At 41.1% G+C, this 16,540-nt stretch overlaps 1 protein-coding gene across 5 annotated transcripts in view; it reads right to left on the bottom strand.

Annotated features, from left to right (window-relative positions):
* LOC137105567 (putative uncharacterized protein MYH16) overlaps nucleotides 1-16,540 on the bottom strand; it is a 48,982-nt gene that overhangs the window by 8,633 nt on the left and 23,809 nt on the right. For all 5 annotated transcript variants that reach the window (XM_067487956.1, XM_067487953.1, XM_067487952.1 and 2 more), the window contains 4 exons: nucleotides 15,714-15,800; nucleotides 12,864-13,009; nucleotides 10,641-10,731; nucleotides 1,538-1,594 (listed from right to left, as the gene is read on the bottom strand). In XM_067487956.1, coding sequence (XP_067344057.1) covers nucleotides 1,538-1,594; nucleotides 10,641-10,731; nucleotides 12,864-13,009; nucleotides 15,714-15,800 — 381 coding nt within the window. The remainder of the gene's footprint in view (nucleotides 1-1,537; nucleotides 1,595-10,640; nucleotides 10,732-12,863; nucleotides 13,010-15,713; nucleotides 15,801-16,540) is intronic.

The following is a 16,540-nucleotide window of genomic DNA, read 5'->3' as shown; positions in this document are numbered from 1 at the left end:
CCGCTGACCTTATACAGCTGGTTTAAAGAAATGAAGATGTTGGGACTGGTCTGGAAATGCTGCAGTCTCTCTTATAGCAGCAATGAGCCACAGGCCCACCCCAGGCAAAGCAAGGGAAAACAGATGATGCTCACTGAGGGCCTCCTCTTTCACCCCCCCCACACACCCACCAGCTCAGTCTCCAAAAAAAAAAAAAAGTCTCATTCTGTCTGCAACCTGGCTCCATGTGGAGAGTCAACACTGAGCACTGGGCTCATTCATCGCTTTCCTTCACACCATTGACTGTGTCAACAGGCTTTTGCATCCTGACAGGAATAAGAGAGAGCCAGTTACTGATACTGCTGTCCAACTGTCTTAAATAGCACACACTCTTTGAACACAATGGTTATGTGGGTGCCACTCCATAGTGTAAATGTACAGTGTGTGTACAAGCCTGGCTTTAATTCTAGTTCAGGTAGAAGATCCCATGGGAAATAGGGCTGTCTGTCTATCTGATGATGACATCTCTGTTGTGTGACCTGTGGAGCAGGACCTAACAATAGTGAGCCTGTGTGCAGCACTGGTATGTTGTATTTGAGCTCCTCTGAAGACACAGGCTGTGGAACAGATAAAGACCTGCGTGTCCCGGCCTGCCTCTTTCACCACCCTGTGGCTTTGGAGACTGTATGGGTTAAAGGGGGTGGGGGATAACTTAGCAAGCACCATTAGTTATACCACCCACAGCGAGGAGAAGTGTGCAAATCATGTCCTCAGGCTTGCTGTCGTTCTATTCAACGCTAACAGTGACAAATGTACCATTGGCTTTTCTGCCTTTACCGTCTGTAACATGGGGGCAAGTCAAGTCTTAAGAAGGGTGAGCATGTTTTAAATACAAACACACTTTAGGAGTCTGTCCTTTGAAACGAAGAGCACTTAAAGTGGCCACCTTGGTGCAGTAGCGTAACGTTTTACAGTATGAAGCATCTATGCTCTTTTCAAGCGCTTGTACATTACAGAGATGTTTTGGAAACTACGCTGCAATGAATAAGAAGTAAAAAAGTCCAGCTCCTTTGATGTGCTTCTAGATGAAGGGATTACGAGAAAAAGAAGGTGCACTGATGTGTGTGTGTGTGTGTGTAAAGGATGTTAAAGTATTGGGAAAAATAAGAAATAACAAAAAGGATGCTGGGCTCCCTGTATGCATCTGCCCTGTATGTTAATCAGAAAAACGAGGTCTCTCCCCCCCCGAGTTTATTATCCCAGGTGCAGATGGTTTGGGCTGACTACAGGCACAGCGCTGACACACATACTCCACTGGCTGCCAACACATCGGCAATCTTTTTCTCTCTCTCTTTGAAACGTTGCCCCCAATCCATAGACTGCTCTCAACACCACAGGCCTAAGTGTTACAGCAGAGCCAAGCTGATCCCAGCGCTGCTCGTCTTCACTGCCCTGCAGCCTGACAGCCAGATTTAAGGCTCATCTGCTGTTTGTTTCATTCAGGGAGGGCGAGAGGAGATGCCATACAGTGCCTTACAGTGCATTAGATGTAGCTTACCTTGGCTCTCATGGCCCGCTCTGCTTCCAGCTCCTCTTCCAGCTCCTCAATGCGGGCCTAAAGAGAGGGAAAGAAACACGACAGACATCTGAAGTCGAGCTGTTATCCTCTGGTTTCGCAAAGCCTTTATCAGTCTGACAAAGAAACAAATGGGGCGTCACTTCCACATATTGTTTGGTATTTCAGGGTAGCACTTGTGTGGTGGTGGTGGTGGTGGTGAGGCCGTCTCATGCACGCTGTATTCTCTGGGGATCTGGCACGGCTCTGCATTCTTTTTTCCAGGTAGCAATTTAGAGCTAAAATGTCTGTAGCCACCGTTATTATCTGTATTCTGACTGAGGGCTGGGTCTGCTATGTCCGGTCATCGAGACCAAAAAGTATCGGTGCCATTTTCATGGCATTCGAGGAATTTGTTATGTGTTTGTTTCAACTTGGGTTTAGAGTCCTGGCTGATAGTAACTGATGCTTTCTCCTAAAGCAATAAGGTGTGAATATACAGTGTACAAGTCGAAATGATACAAATTCAGTCTGTGTAATAGACACATCATTCTGGTGGGGCTACATACAACCACTATAAAACCAGAGATGCTAGAAGTACATGAACTTAATAGTCAGGTCAAACTCAAGTACTTGCAAGTAGAAATGTCACTTAAAATCAAACGAAAAGTACATGCAATTACCTGTACTACAAATACTGGTGTAAAGTACCAGTGGTCAACAAAAAAAACCCGATGCTTTTAAACATTATTGAATTTGATAGTGTTGATAACATAAATGTAAAAGTCTAGTCCACAGAAAGGTTTCCGAAGAACAACCGTACTGTAGGTGTATTAGATAATTAGTCATGATGCCTGTTCAGCACTGGAGTTAAAAAGACTGTTCCTTTAATAAATTATCCAGTATAATTGTGCAACATCAGTTTTTAGCTTCAAGCCTTCATTTTCTGTTGAACATATACAGTATACATTTTTTTTCCCAGCTGTCGTTTCACTGGCTTACAACGACATCGTAGAAGGTTATGATGTGTCATTGATTAGCTGCTTCTGAATGTGATAATGATGATGATAAAATAAATAGTTATAAATCTTTTTTTTTATTAAATGACAAATGTATTTTCTGACATGGAGATATTGTAAATGGTAAATAGTCACTTATATACCGCTTTGATTCCCATTCACCCATTCACACACACTCTCACACCGATGGCGGTGGCTGCCATGCAAGGTGCTCACCTGACCCACCGGGAGCAACTTGGGGTTCAGTGTCTTGCCCAAGGACACTATGACATGTAGCTGGGAGCGAACCACTGACCCTGTGGTCAATGGTCAGCTGCCTTTACCAACTGAGCTACAGACTTGTAAAACATGCTGTTTGTTTACCAAATGACAGAAATGTACTGCTGATGGTTTTGAAACACAAAAACTTCTGGGTACAACACTGATGCAAAGTAACTAAGAACATGTACTTGGTTACAAATATGAACTCATGGCTCAATCTCATGCCTCTTTATAATTCCACATTAGTTAATATTAAAACTCTTACCCCACTATATTTATTTAACAGAACCTGCTTTACACACAAATCATACCTTGCACCCACAAAATCTGCGTGATGCATTGTTGTAGATTCATTACAGTGACCAGTACAGTCAGTGGTGTCATCTTCTAAAACTTGGTACTTATTTTGTTACTTAGACACTTTAGAAACATTTAGAATTCCCCCCACCTCTACTTACAATACTGACAAAAACCATTTGTGTGCACTTGTGTGACTAATATTGTTTTATTGGACTCTGCTCCGGGATTCAAAAAAATCACAATAATCCAACCCAAATAAACCACCAACACTACATATCTGATCCGCTCATCTCACGCCAAAGCCGAGTTTTCTACTGCTAATAAAGATGTATTGCTAGTTTCTCAACGTAGCTGCATCCTCCCATGTTGTGTCATGTTCTGCAGTATCTCCAGTCTCTATCTGTGTCTCAGTGTCAGGAAGTATGTCCGACACAGCGTGTAGCCCAGGGCTATTTTCCCCAACAACATCTTTACCAACTGATGTGGTACCATAGATCAAACATGAAGCTCCCAGACATTGCAGAGGAATAATGAACACATGGACACGGAATCATCTAGCAGCTGGGCCATAAGCTATTGATTTGAATTCATTTGAGTACATTTAATTTAATACAAATGTCAAAGGATTATGCCCAGAGTCGAGACACTGAGCCATAGACTAGCACCACTTTTTAAAAGCAAACTCTAGCAGAGAGACAGAAAAAGTTAAATAAAAACTCACGTGCCAGCGCAGGACATCTGCAGAGAGAACAGCCATGGTGAGGCAGCAGCAGCCCGACTGACCGAATGACTGACTGTCCCACACACACACTCATACACACATCCGACTCACACATACATGCACATGCAGCGTTCTTCCCCTCCGGCATGTTGCTGTCCACACCCCCATGTGCATGCACAGCCTCTTTCTGTCTCTCACTGTTCCCTGCTCACATATCTGTTTCTTGTTAAATTCCCTCTTCCGACAGCCTCAAAATAAACTTTGTGGCTCTACTGCCTTTGCAGAAATCATACTGTACTGACAGTGTTAAGACGTCTGAGCCAGGCTGCAATTATGACTACTTATCTAGACAGACAACATTTATATGTTGATTTGTGAACTTTTTAAAATGAAATTAAGTCTAAATGATCCCACAACTCCACTCTCTGGAGCAATGTGTGCTGAGAAGGGTTGGATGGTTTGATCTCCATAACTGCATGTGCCTAAACTTTTCTTTTTTCCTCCACTGAACACTGAAACCATAATAATTGCCTATAAATTACAATCAGATGTTGCCTCATCGCTGATGTCTCCTTGCTGGTGTCTGAGGGGATGTTTCAGCAGCGTAGGCAGTTATGTCCTGTGAGTTTCCTCCAGTTTCCAAGCCAAATAAGTCCTCCAACCGAAACCAGCATATGCCGAAGGTTATTTGTTTCTTCTCTCATATACGACTTACAGGAGATGTAGCAGCGGCAGGCGTACTGGACCTCGATCGTCATGGTAACAATAAAACCCCTAAAAATGTGCTGTACCCGAGGTTGGCGAACCAGCCTTGTCATGGCAGTAATAATAAACATGCTGTTAACCGTTTAGTTAGGGTTAGACACAAAGGATTTTAGTTTGACTGAATATAAATTACATGCTTACGGTCAGAGGACTTTCAAAGTCATGGTAACAATAATAAACCCGAGGCTAAGATTGTGGGACTGTCATGACTCCTGGATGGAAACAGGAAACATAGTGGTCTCTCATATTAAAGTCTTGTGTTTTGTTGACCTGTCCATCCACCCCAACCTCTCCCTAAAGTCGTCCATATGCTACGTCACCTGGCTTTCACTTCCTGTCATAATTACTACAGCTGTAAGAGGTCGCCTAGCAATAAACTGTGGGTCGTAATGACATGCTTGTCCAGATCACCCAAAGGAGGTTTTTTTGCAGGAGGATAGTCTTGTAAGTCCACCATAATGTCCACACATCCTAACATAACAGCAATGTAGGAATCTACAGGCTTTGTGTGTTTAAGTAGTCATAGCATCGAACAGGCTTCAACAGCAAACAAGCTTGTTTGAATGGATGGGTGACAACATGGTCAAAGCCTTGTACTGTAGGAATCAGATGATTAGTCACTATATCTGTTCAGCACAGATGCACACTGAGAGATCTTTTTCTAGACCCTGTTCAATAGAAGTGATAGGGCCCCTATCACAGTCCAAGAACAACAAGAACAACAAGCACAGTCCTTGTTCCATCCTCACGTGTGTATCTAAAGTCTTTTAAGCATAAATATCCCTCTTTGTGTTTCCTGGAACAGCATTTTCCTGTTGAGTGGCAGTGAAAGGAGACACTGTAACTTAGTCACCTATTGTGACTTATCTGTAAGGTTGAATCCTATTATTGTCTTCAGATAGCGTTTTTAAACCTGTTTTGTACACTTATCGCTTGCATCTGCTGGGAGGATCTTGTGATCCCGAAAGCTTGAGTTAACACGAGGAACAATTCCAACCCGAACTGGTCACCAGACTTTTAAAAGGTTCTGCAGGATTAGAACGTTTTGGAACCTTCTAATTTACTGTAATTTTTTTAACAAGGACTACCTGAAAACCTGGCATATGCCGGTGGATTGCAGGAGAGCAGAAAGATGTAAAGCTGGATGGACAATTGATTTTGACTCAAATGTTAGTGCTAGCTGCTGTTTAAGGGCCCATGTATACTCACTGTATGGATTAACAACAGTCATTGGCATATTTGTTAAAACACTTTATTTAAACACTCTTGTGTACTTTGTGTTTGCCTGGATGATTTTAAAGGTTAAAGGGCAAAATCAGGTGTATGGATCCCTGACCGTCAGCGGCAGATATACATTAGCCAGAACAACACTCAAAGATATTAATGTTGACACCAGTTAGGCAACAGCAAAAAACAAAAAAAACATAAATGGCAGATATGGAGAAGCTAATACTTTGGAAAAGCTCTGCAAGTTTTTCCCACAAATGTCCAGTGTTGTTGTTGTGGTTTGGGGCTGCTGTCAAGGTCTTTAGCCAATGGTTTGTGACAACATGACCAAATCAACACATGCTACACAAGATCGCTATTTTACAGATCTGTGGCTGAGTTCATCCTTTACTGTGGACACAACCAGGCTAATTCATATCTCACTGTTGTGTTCATAGCCTTTTTTGCCTTCACCAAGGAAGGAAAAAAGTTTTAATGGAGCTTTTAAAACAAAATCAGCCATCTTAGAAAAACTGTTACAACTGCTTCAAATTGAATAATACCTACTAAAAATAGATTGACAGCTTACGTTTCTAGAATCTATGAAGTGATACGTACAGTACACACAGGATCACCTGAATGTCAGACTGTCCTCAACACTCTGCCCCAATCTGATGTGACACCAACCGGGAAACATCTGGTATAAAGCAAACGAGCTACAGAGCATGGCTGAGCTTTCTACTCACAGGCTGTGATGACCCTTTTGCAGCATTATGACAGAGTAAAGTTGCTTTATGACCATGTACTAAAACCCTTGGAGCGCATGTTGTTGTAATAATTCAGAGCAGCAGATCTTTACACTCCCTTTCAAACAGAGATGAGGAGGTGTCTTCATCATTAGAGACAGACCAAGCTCTCTCTTTAAATTCCACATCTGTGACGACGTTAATGTTTACGTCACAACCAGACGCGAGGGGGCGACTGATGAGATGGATTATCCAATCAGCTGGCCCAGCATCCACCTGCATCTTTATCAGTGGGAGGAGTAGAAATATTCACACACACACACACACACACACACACACACACACACACACACACACATAATAGCCTCATTGTGCGATAGGGAGAAAGTTACAGTAAATGTGAAAACATGCTTGTCCTCAAGAAACAAAGACATTCTTTATTTTTTTTCTCAACAAACCTCTGGAGGAAACATCAGGCTTCCAGAAGCATCAGCAAAGCTACCCAAACTTTAAAACATCTATTTCCCAAGTGTTTTTCTGTCCGAGTCCCTCTCTTTCTGGGAGACTCAAAGAGCACATTATCTGCAGCATGCCCCAGTCACACTGATAAAAGCTCTCACACTAGCTTTATTCTATCTGGATGGCACAAAACGCTTGAGGAAAAGCCTAAGTATAAACTTTACTGTCTTCCTAACAAGATACAGACTAAACACCAGAGCAAATCCAGCACCAAAAACAATATAGAGCGACAAACAATGCTCTTCTAATCTCAACGATACAGTGATCATGTCTGACTTTCAGAACAGTAACACTAAATGGTCTTTGAAATGGTAACATCATGGTATCACGTACTGTGCATGTAATCATTGCTGTGGTGGTTTTCCACTGCGCACACCAGCAATTACATGTTAATAATAATTTGTTTCACCACAACTCCAAAGCCTTTTTTCCTTAGCGTTTGAGATTTAGCTTGGTGGCAGTCTGTGTTCCACTGTGGTTATAGTCAGTGTACCAGTGGCAGCAGTTGATGGCTCTGTCAAACTTTGGATTTCACCACATGCTGAAGTAGTGTAATCAGGTCTTTTTCTTTTTGTTGCACTTCCAAAATCAGTAGCCTACAAGTAGTAAATGCATTTTGACTATTAACTATTATTTCACAAAGTTACTGGTTCCGTTATTAAAAGCTCCAGTTAGGACTTTGATAGCAAACAGTACCTTGACATTTTCAAAACAGGAAAAACTGAAAACACTGAAAGTTTTGACTTTTATGAAAAGATTAAAACAAAAACGCTACACAGAGACGTGATTCATACATGTGTTGCTCTGCAGCAGTCCTGTTTCTTGGCTTCGTTGGCATTTGCATCACGCTTTCTTTGTTGTTTAAATAAAGGTGCGCTATTAGTTTTCATTGCAACTCACATCTCCTCAACTCCTTCAATAAACGTAAGATATATCAACATGTGGATCGAGTGGGCCTGATGGCTCAGTGGTAGAGCATCAGATTGGGATGCAGAAGGCCACGAATTTGAATCCCGACCCAACAGGTGTGGCCCCACCCAGCCACCAGGGGCGACCTTAGTGCCAGTCCTGAGCCCAGATAAAATGGGAGGGTTGCAGCAGGAAACACATTCCAAACCAATGTGCGGAAAATGTTTCGCTTCGGCGAAATGCCAAAAGCAATTGATTTTATCAGTAGGTAGATCAAGCCTTAAAATTTGTTAAGCATGGCTTTACAAGTTCTTTTACTTTTGACCATAGTCAAAGTTTTGACTATGAACCTGTAAACTGAAACTCTGTCGTATTATATTCCTGGGACATTACCTACCGTTACCTATCTACCTCTGATTTCAAAACCTGCTGAAATGAAAACTGTTATTGACTGAACGGTGAAAATTTCAACATTGCAGTGAATCCACTCTATTAAAGTCTGTGTATTTTGAGAAAAAACAAAGCTGTATTATATTCAGCTTTACCACAAATGGGGGTCAGTGACTGGGAGGACAGTGATTCGTTTAGGCACGTTAACAGCTCATTCACGTGCCCTGTTGATTGGTCACTGATAATGTTGCTTCCCTCCCCCAGGCACACTGAACACAACCATGTGAAGGAGGACAAAGCATTGAATCAAACTGCAATGCCGCCTGGGTAACACAGGTTGCATGTGTTTATTCCAAATTGCAACGGTTTTTACAGTAGCTGTTTGGAAATGAAAATGAAAAATCTTGTTTAAGTCAACAATGTCTTTTCTCACTGATCCACTAAACATTACCTCTGCACTATGGTTTCGTTTTTGTTATATTATGCCAGGAAAATATAATAAACTATAACAGTGGTGACACGGAAATCAATCTTGGCACAATAATGAACGATTAAGTCCTGCTTTTGCATTACAATTAGTAGTAATCAGAAACTGGAACAAAATGTGTGTATTAATGTCTTCATATGAGAGGAAGCTGTTGACCCAAACTACACCCAATTTCTCCTATGAAACCTGTGGAGGAGAATGGAGAGGTCTGGAAGCAGGCACTGTGCTTTAACCACCTCCTAACAAGCATGGAGCTGTAAAGTGACTGCTCCAATCATAGAGCAGAGCCCAGCAGCTGTGATGAAAGGCTGGAATGCATCTCTCAACTTTTCTATAAGCTACAGCTGAATTTCTCTTTTGACGTCTCCTTTAGTTCCTTCCATAACCCTGGGGATTTTGGTGTTATTCGTGATGAAGTTTATAATAGTCTGTACATTGCACAATTGGTTTAAACTCATACAGATCATAAGCTGAAATACTGATTTAGGCTCATTTTGACACATTTATATGGTTTGATCTTTTAACTGTTCCTCAACAGTGCGTCGATCCAGTTTGCTGTGAGCCAAAGGTAAGATCAACCACAGTCACCCAGTACAAAGTGCAGTACAAAGATGGATCCATACTCTGCTGAGTGTGGTTTCTTAACCTTCAAGCCGCCTCCCAAAGAAGCTGATAATTCTTTAAGCGCCCAATATGTCTATTTTTTCAATAGCCTTCACATGCAATATAACTGGTGTTCACTGTAATAAAATAAACTGTAGACTATGGACAGACTGTGCAACTGTGGCGCAGGAAGGTAGAGCTGTTGTTCACCAATCTCACAGTTGTTGTTTCAATCCCCGGCTCCTCCGGTCACATGTCGAAGTGTCCTTGAGCAAGACACTGAACCCCGACTTAGTTGCTCCTGGTGAGTGTTGGCCAGCTGCATAGCAGCTCCCCCATCGGTGTATGAATGTGTGTGTGATTGTGAGTGTGAATGAGTAAATAAGAAGCAGTGTAAAGTGCTTTGAGTGTCAATAGGTAGAAAAGTGCTATATAAGTGCAGAAGATTTACCATTTACTATGTTTAGTAAGGTGGGAAAACTAGCAGGTGAAAAGCTTTAAAGTTCCCCCTCGCAATCAAACCCTTGCAGATGATGCAAAATGCCGTACGCCTCATTTTTAATCAGCCAAAAAGGACTCATGTCACACCCCTCTTCAGATCTCTACATTGGCTTCCTGTAGCTGCTCACATCAGGTTCAAAGCTCTGTCTTTTGCCTACAGCGTCTCAAGACGCTCCTGTTTACCTCAACTCCCTCATTCAGGTCTACAATCCCTCCCCTCCGCTGCAGTCTGCCATTGAACGACGCCTGGTGGTCCCACAGCATCACACAGAAGACACCAAGCAAAACTCTTCAGCTCAATGATCCCACGATGGTGGAACGAGCTACCAAACTCTGCACGCTCAGCAAACTCACTCCCAATATTCAAAAAACTGCTGAAAACAGAACTCTTCAGCACCTTCCTATGCACTTAAACCTATTTTTTAAATTGCACTTACATTTCATGAACTGTGAACACTTTTCTGATGGGACTTTGCTTTGATGTTTTCTCCTTGACTTAGATTTTTGTTGCCTTGTACCTCACTCGTAAGTCGCTTTGGATAAAAGCATCTGTTAAACGACTAAATGTAAATGTAAATGCCCTTAAATGAACGACAATTTAATGATAATTATTTCTCACAAACCCTTTGCACTAAGTTTCTTCACACACAACATAAATTGTACAACAGTAAATTCTGACCTGTAGCTCCTTGCTTTTCCTTTGCAGTTCAGCATTGAGGGCCTCCTCCACTTCTAGCTTGGAGCTCGTACAGTTGATCTCCAGATCCTTCCTTCAGTGACAAACGGAGATTATTAGTAACTACATGATTGACAGTTGGACAGATGCCACAGAACATACGCAACCCACTACGTTAAGGTTACATACTTACATACCTCTAACTTATTTATTTCACCAGGTTTAGTCAAGCTATTGATGTGTTATCTGTTTTTTGGTCCATTTGCCTGCTACTCTGTGGGACTGGGATGGCAGAAAACCTGAAGAAAAAGCTAGAAACGTCTGGAGTTGCATCTTCTATGTTTTCTAAGTGTCTTTAATAGAGCTAAAATTACCAACTGTTAAATGAAAAGTCAAAAGTTGAAAAGTTAAAAGTCCATTCAAAGCAATAGCAGCTGTGTTTCCTTAGGAATCTGTTTTAGCTCCATGATTTTGTGAGTATGACACAATAACCTCTGGGTAGCCTGCGTGATTGCATTGGAGCGGATTGCATTTTTGACATCATGAAAAGCATGTGAATTGTCTTAGAGATATGTAGGTGATATTTGATGCATATTTTGTTAAAGCCTAGTGAGCAGAGCAGAGACATGAAATCAGTCCACTCTGCTGCACCCAGTCCTCCCTGTACTTACCCACTACATTCTGCTGTACAATCTGCCCAGGGCCTCAGGTAGCTGTCATTATGAAATTACAATAAATAAAATAGATACGCTCCAAAAGCTTATTAATCAAGCAGAAGTAATTTAAAATGGTTAGAAGGTGAATATGAAGTGATATGAAGCGACTTTTAGACAACATATTGCTGATCAAAGCATTCTGCCAATAAAGCTTTATTTAATATAAAGCTGACACGAGGTGAGTGACAGATTCTCTCCCAATAAGCAGTGTTTGAAAAATGACACCTTAGCAACAAAGACAGTCACTCACATTATTAATATAGGAGTAATAAGAAGTTCACTGATGCCAAGAACAAGTTTTAACTTCATAACAGAGATGATATTGTTCTTTCATTGGCGTGAGCTTGTGTGTTTTCCGTCCTCAGTTGATTATTGCTGCAAGGTAACGTACAGTGAATAATTCCATTTGTCCTCATATTACAGAGGGCAGACGGCAACATGTTGGGAAGTTAGTGAACACCTCAGGGCAGTGGACACCTCAAGATTACTGGACTGTGGTGCAGGTATTACATTACAGCCTTCCACAGTCCACAGTGCCTAAGGACGGGAGAATTAGATAAAAATGTAAAAAAAAGTCCTTTAGTTTGTGTCTTTCCTGGGGTTATTAGATATGATCAGACTAGCAACGTCCATAGACAACAGAAGATAAGACCTGTTGTCACACGCACATGTTCTAAGAGTAGAATAAATCTCTCTCTCTTACAAACACACACACACACACACACACACACAAAAGCACATTGACCAGGTTTTCCATCTTTTTGTAGGCTGTTGTAAATGTTTATGAGGTAAATTTACAGCCTACATCATCACAGGAATAAACCTACACTTGAGAAAATGTTGGTGATTTTTTTTTCATGATCACTGGCTGGAGGTAATAGTTTAACCATTTAGTTACCACAGTTACAGAGAAGTCAGTTCCACTAAATCCCTGTATGGTGTTTTACAGTGTTGTGATATTAGACAGTTACAGGTAAATGATATCAGACAAATAGAAACTTTTACCTGAAAATGTCCCTAGACATTTATAGACGTGCACATTTCTCCAGACTTACATTTACCTTGTAAATGTCTCTACTCACTAAACCACACTAACTGTAACAGGGGTTGACACACGTTTCTCCAGCACAAACATGCAAACCTTGTAGAAGCAGTGGGGCATCATCATCTGGGAACCACGACTGTCTATACAACATTTTGTGATTATCCATGAATTGGATCTTGAACTACTTCTCTGAACAAGCAAAAAAAATGTGACCTACTGGTGGTTTCGGATGAGAAGTCAGCACAATTTGTCTTCTGGAAATCATGAACATTTGAACCAGCTGCACAGTGATCCAGCCAAGTCAAGACAGTTACTGTAGATGCAGTAAACTGTCAGCTTACTTGTGTTACTAATGAAAAAAGCCTGAGCATCTAAAACGTCAATGAATAAATAACTAAATAACTGTTTGGCTGGATTGGAGTTTTTCTCCTTTGCTGCCCCGTAGTGACTATGTCACTGACTGACCTTCTGATGAGGTCTTCCAGACCATTCTTCATCTTCTCCATCTCTCCCAGGCTCTCCTGTGCAGATCTGCTGTCACCTGCCAGCTTCCTCATGCTCTTCTCCACCTCACCACGCTGACGGCGCTCCTGCTCTAGCTGGTACTCCAGCTGGAGGAGGGAAATGTAGGATAAAATGGTTATAATGTATCACAGATGCAGAAATTATAGTTAAAAGTAGGGTTCAGCTGAATTGAGGCTAAAATTGGTACTAATGTTTTCTGAACTTTCGCAGCCTATTTTTTTCTGCCAAGAATAAATATTCTTTATATTGAGCATTTATTACATTTGACAATTTTTATGCGTAGAATTACATGTATTCAATGTTTCCCCAGATTTGCCAAGGCCAATTGGCTAACAGGGTTACAATTAAGTCAAATAACCCCAAGTTTCCATTCCTCATATTACTGTCAAATAGTCAGTTCATGACCCTAAAATTATTAAACTACAGCATTTAATGTGAGCAGTATGTGTTCTCCTGCTGGACGCATAGGTTAGAACAGCATGTTGGTGTTTTAAACATTGAAAGCTTAAAAATCGGTTTGTTATGATCAGTTATTTACCGTAGAATTTACAGTAAACACTTTTGATTAGCACTGTCCTGTCAGATCCTTTGATCGACTGTTTTGTTTTGCATGCTACATTATATCCTGTACATTCCTATGGATTTAAATGGTTTATTGTCATTTTGTGTGGCTATAAAGCAGCACTAATCACTGATGACAAGGTTGATGTAAACTGACAGATCTATTGGGGTAAGTGCTAACATTCAACTCTACAGTTTTGTTTGCCTTTCAGTTGATTGTTGTAGGTTTTAGAGAATATATATTACGGTTTGGATGAAGACTACATCTACATCAAGCTAGCTAAATCCATACGTGTGTTTCCTCTCTGCTTGGCTTTCTGTCCATCCAAAACAATTCACATTTTTCACCCCTTAAAACTGAGCTCTACCCAAACAGGTGCTGGCAGTAGCCTGGCATTTCATTCTTAAAAGGTGCTGGAGTTTGATGTCTGGACTGACAGAGAAGGTTGAGGAGCTGCTAAACGTGCTACTTAGCTGTACTGTAGCAGTTGGTTTATTGGAGGCTTTTTACTGGGACCACAGCAGGTGTACAGGCATTTATCTCTTTCCACATTGAATTGCGGATAAATGCTTTGTAGGAGGAGAAAGTGGGTAATACTTGGGGGGGCTGATGACCAAGTCAGTGATAGAAGAGAAGCAAAAAAGAAACTTGATGCATTTTCATCAGGCAAAATACACTATTGTCTTGTTATGGTGCTTTAGATTATGGCTTTTTCACAAAGATACAGTGAACAGTAGCAAATATTCTCAAGTGTGGGCAAAAATACCAATAAGCTTAAAGGATTAATGGCTTATAATGACTAGAACTACTCTAAATAAATGCTGAGGTGGCTATGGGTTTGGCCTATTGATGAAAAGGGTGTTTTAGAGGTTGATCTGACTCGTATCCGGTGGTCCAACAAACATCCACTCCAGAAATCATTGTATTTATTGTAGTCCATGTTTCTCAACTTAGCCCATAACAGACTAATCTACAATACATGTTTCCCAATAGAAATTTTACAAACACCTTCACGAATCAATACCAAGTGGTTCCTAAATCCACAGAACACGGAAAGAGTTCCCAGCTACACACCGAACATTTCCCTTCTCTTTCGTTGCAGGTCCCCACTATCTTGTAGTCAGTTCCTTTGCTCCAGTTACTGTCTTTTGTTGGCCACATCTGTTCCTTTCAATAGCTGCGCTGAACTGAACTCTCTTGTAACAAGCCATTGTTATGCATTGTTTTCTTGACAACTGAAGGGACGTCTCAAAGGCATACAGTCAAACATCAAAGCTATATGAGTCATTAATGACATCATCAGTACACAGAAGTATACTTCTTAATGTAATTAACCTTACAATACACAACATTAACAAAAACAGACGAAACCCCGGTTGGTTCACACAGTTATAATATGTCAGTGTGGTATTTAGAGACTTTTGCTGCTGACCAGGTGCCCAGAAAATGTGTTAATGCAGGATTTACTCAAATACAATCTTATCTATATAAACTGAAAATAATATATACAGTTGGCTGCAAATGTTTCTCAAAGTGCTTTACACTGCTTCTCACTCACCCACTCACACTCACAATCACACACACACACACACTCAAACACTGATGTGGGAGCTGCTATGTAGCTGGCCAACACTCACCGGGAGCAATTGAGTTAGGGTTCAGTGCTCAAGGACACGTGGACACTTGCCCAGAGAAGCCGGGGATCGAACCAACAACTGTAAGATTGACTGCACCACAGTCACCTCATATTCATTTTTGTTACTTATGATGATGAAAGAACATTTGTCCCAGCTAAATGTGCACAAACCTAAGAAAGAATTTTTCATCCCCGCTTGAAAAATGAATTGAAAATTTACTCTGAAAACAATTTTGAAAACAATTTCTCATAAAATATGAAACGTACTAACCAAATATGTATTAAAGTTGTGAAAAAATAATTTTTGGCATTTCCAAATAAGAGGATGCAAACTTTTGCACTCAAATGCAAGGCAGTCTTTCTCTTTAAAACTGGAATTCGTAATCAGAAAAAACGTAACCTTGCTTAATTTAATACACTAAGGCTTTGAACGTAGCTGATTCTGACAACAACTGTTGCAGTTTCCAAAAGCATAAAAATTAAATGAAAAACACAAAAATGCGTGAGATGAAATAAACTGTGCAGGGCTATAGGAAAAATATACGTCAGTCTAAACAAAGTAGTAAATACACATAATGCAGTATGTACTTACATCCTCAGCTAGCATCTGTAGCTTGGTTTTGTCTTTGGTCAGCAGGTTCACTTTCTCCTCTTCGCTTTGCAGGTCCTCGATGGCCTGCTGTTGCGATAAAAAAGATGTTTGAGCCTGGGCTGCATATGTGTCCCATAATCACAGATCCTCAACAGTATTGCTTCACATCCATCTGTCTGCCACATTGGTGCTTGGAAACGAATTGTTTTGGTTGCAAAGTCATCTCCACTTTGGTTTGATAGATCAGACATTTTCTCTCTGACTTTCGATCAAATAGGAACAGAAGGGTTGGAACATTGCTACCTAACCTCACCAAAACAGCTGTAAGACCTCCTGTGACGCCAAGACAATTCATCTTCTCTTTGAATTTCACAAACTTCTCGTTGCATTGCAGATGCAAAATGTCAGACATGTTCAACAAACAGTAGGAGCATAATGAGGCCTGATGCTAAATTGTTCCCACAGAATGCTCAGGGAAGCAGATTGCTACTGTTGGTCAAAGCCTCTGAGAAAGTGGGGCCTCCTATAGCTGCCAGGGAGCAGGATGAGGTTGTCGAGGACTAAGATGTCTTTGGATTTCACAGCATCTGCACTGAAAGTATGGCACGGTTTGTCTGATCTGGAGCATGTGGATCAGGAACCACTTGGCAGCTCTTCGGGCCATATGCTTCTGTTTTCCTCAACTTATGTTGCATTCTCAGCAATATGTGAGGAATCGCTTTATTCTCTGATAAATACGACAAGGCTATTGATTACATTAGTAAACAATCAGCAATGAAGCCAAACAGAATGACATGCTGCCTGGTATAGATGTGGTTTACACCGTT

This window comes from Channa argus, chromosome 20 (genome assembly GCF_033026475.1).
Source record: "Channa argus isolate prfri chromosome 20, Channa argus male v1.0, whole genome shotgun sequence".
Lineage (NCBI taxonomy): Eukaryota > Metazoa > Chordata > Actinopteri > Anabantiformes > Channidae > Channa > Channa argus.
This window is presented reverse-complemented; position numbering and strand designations above follow the sequence as displayed.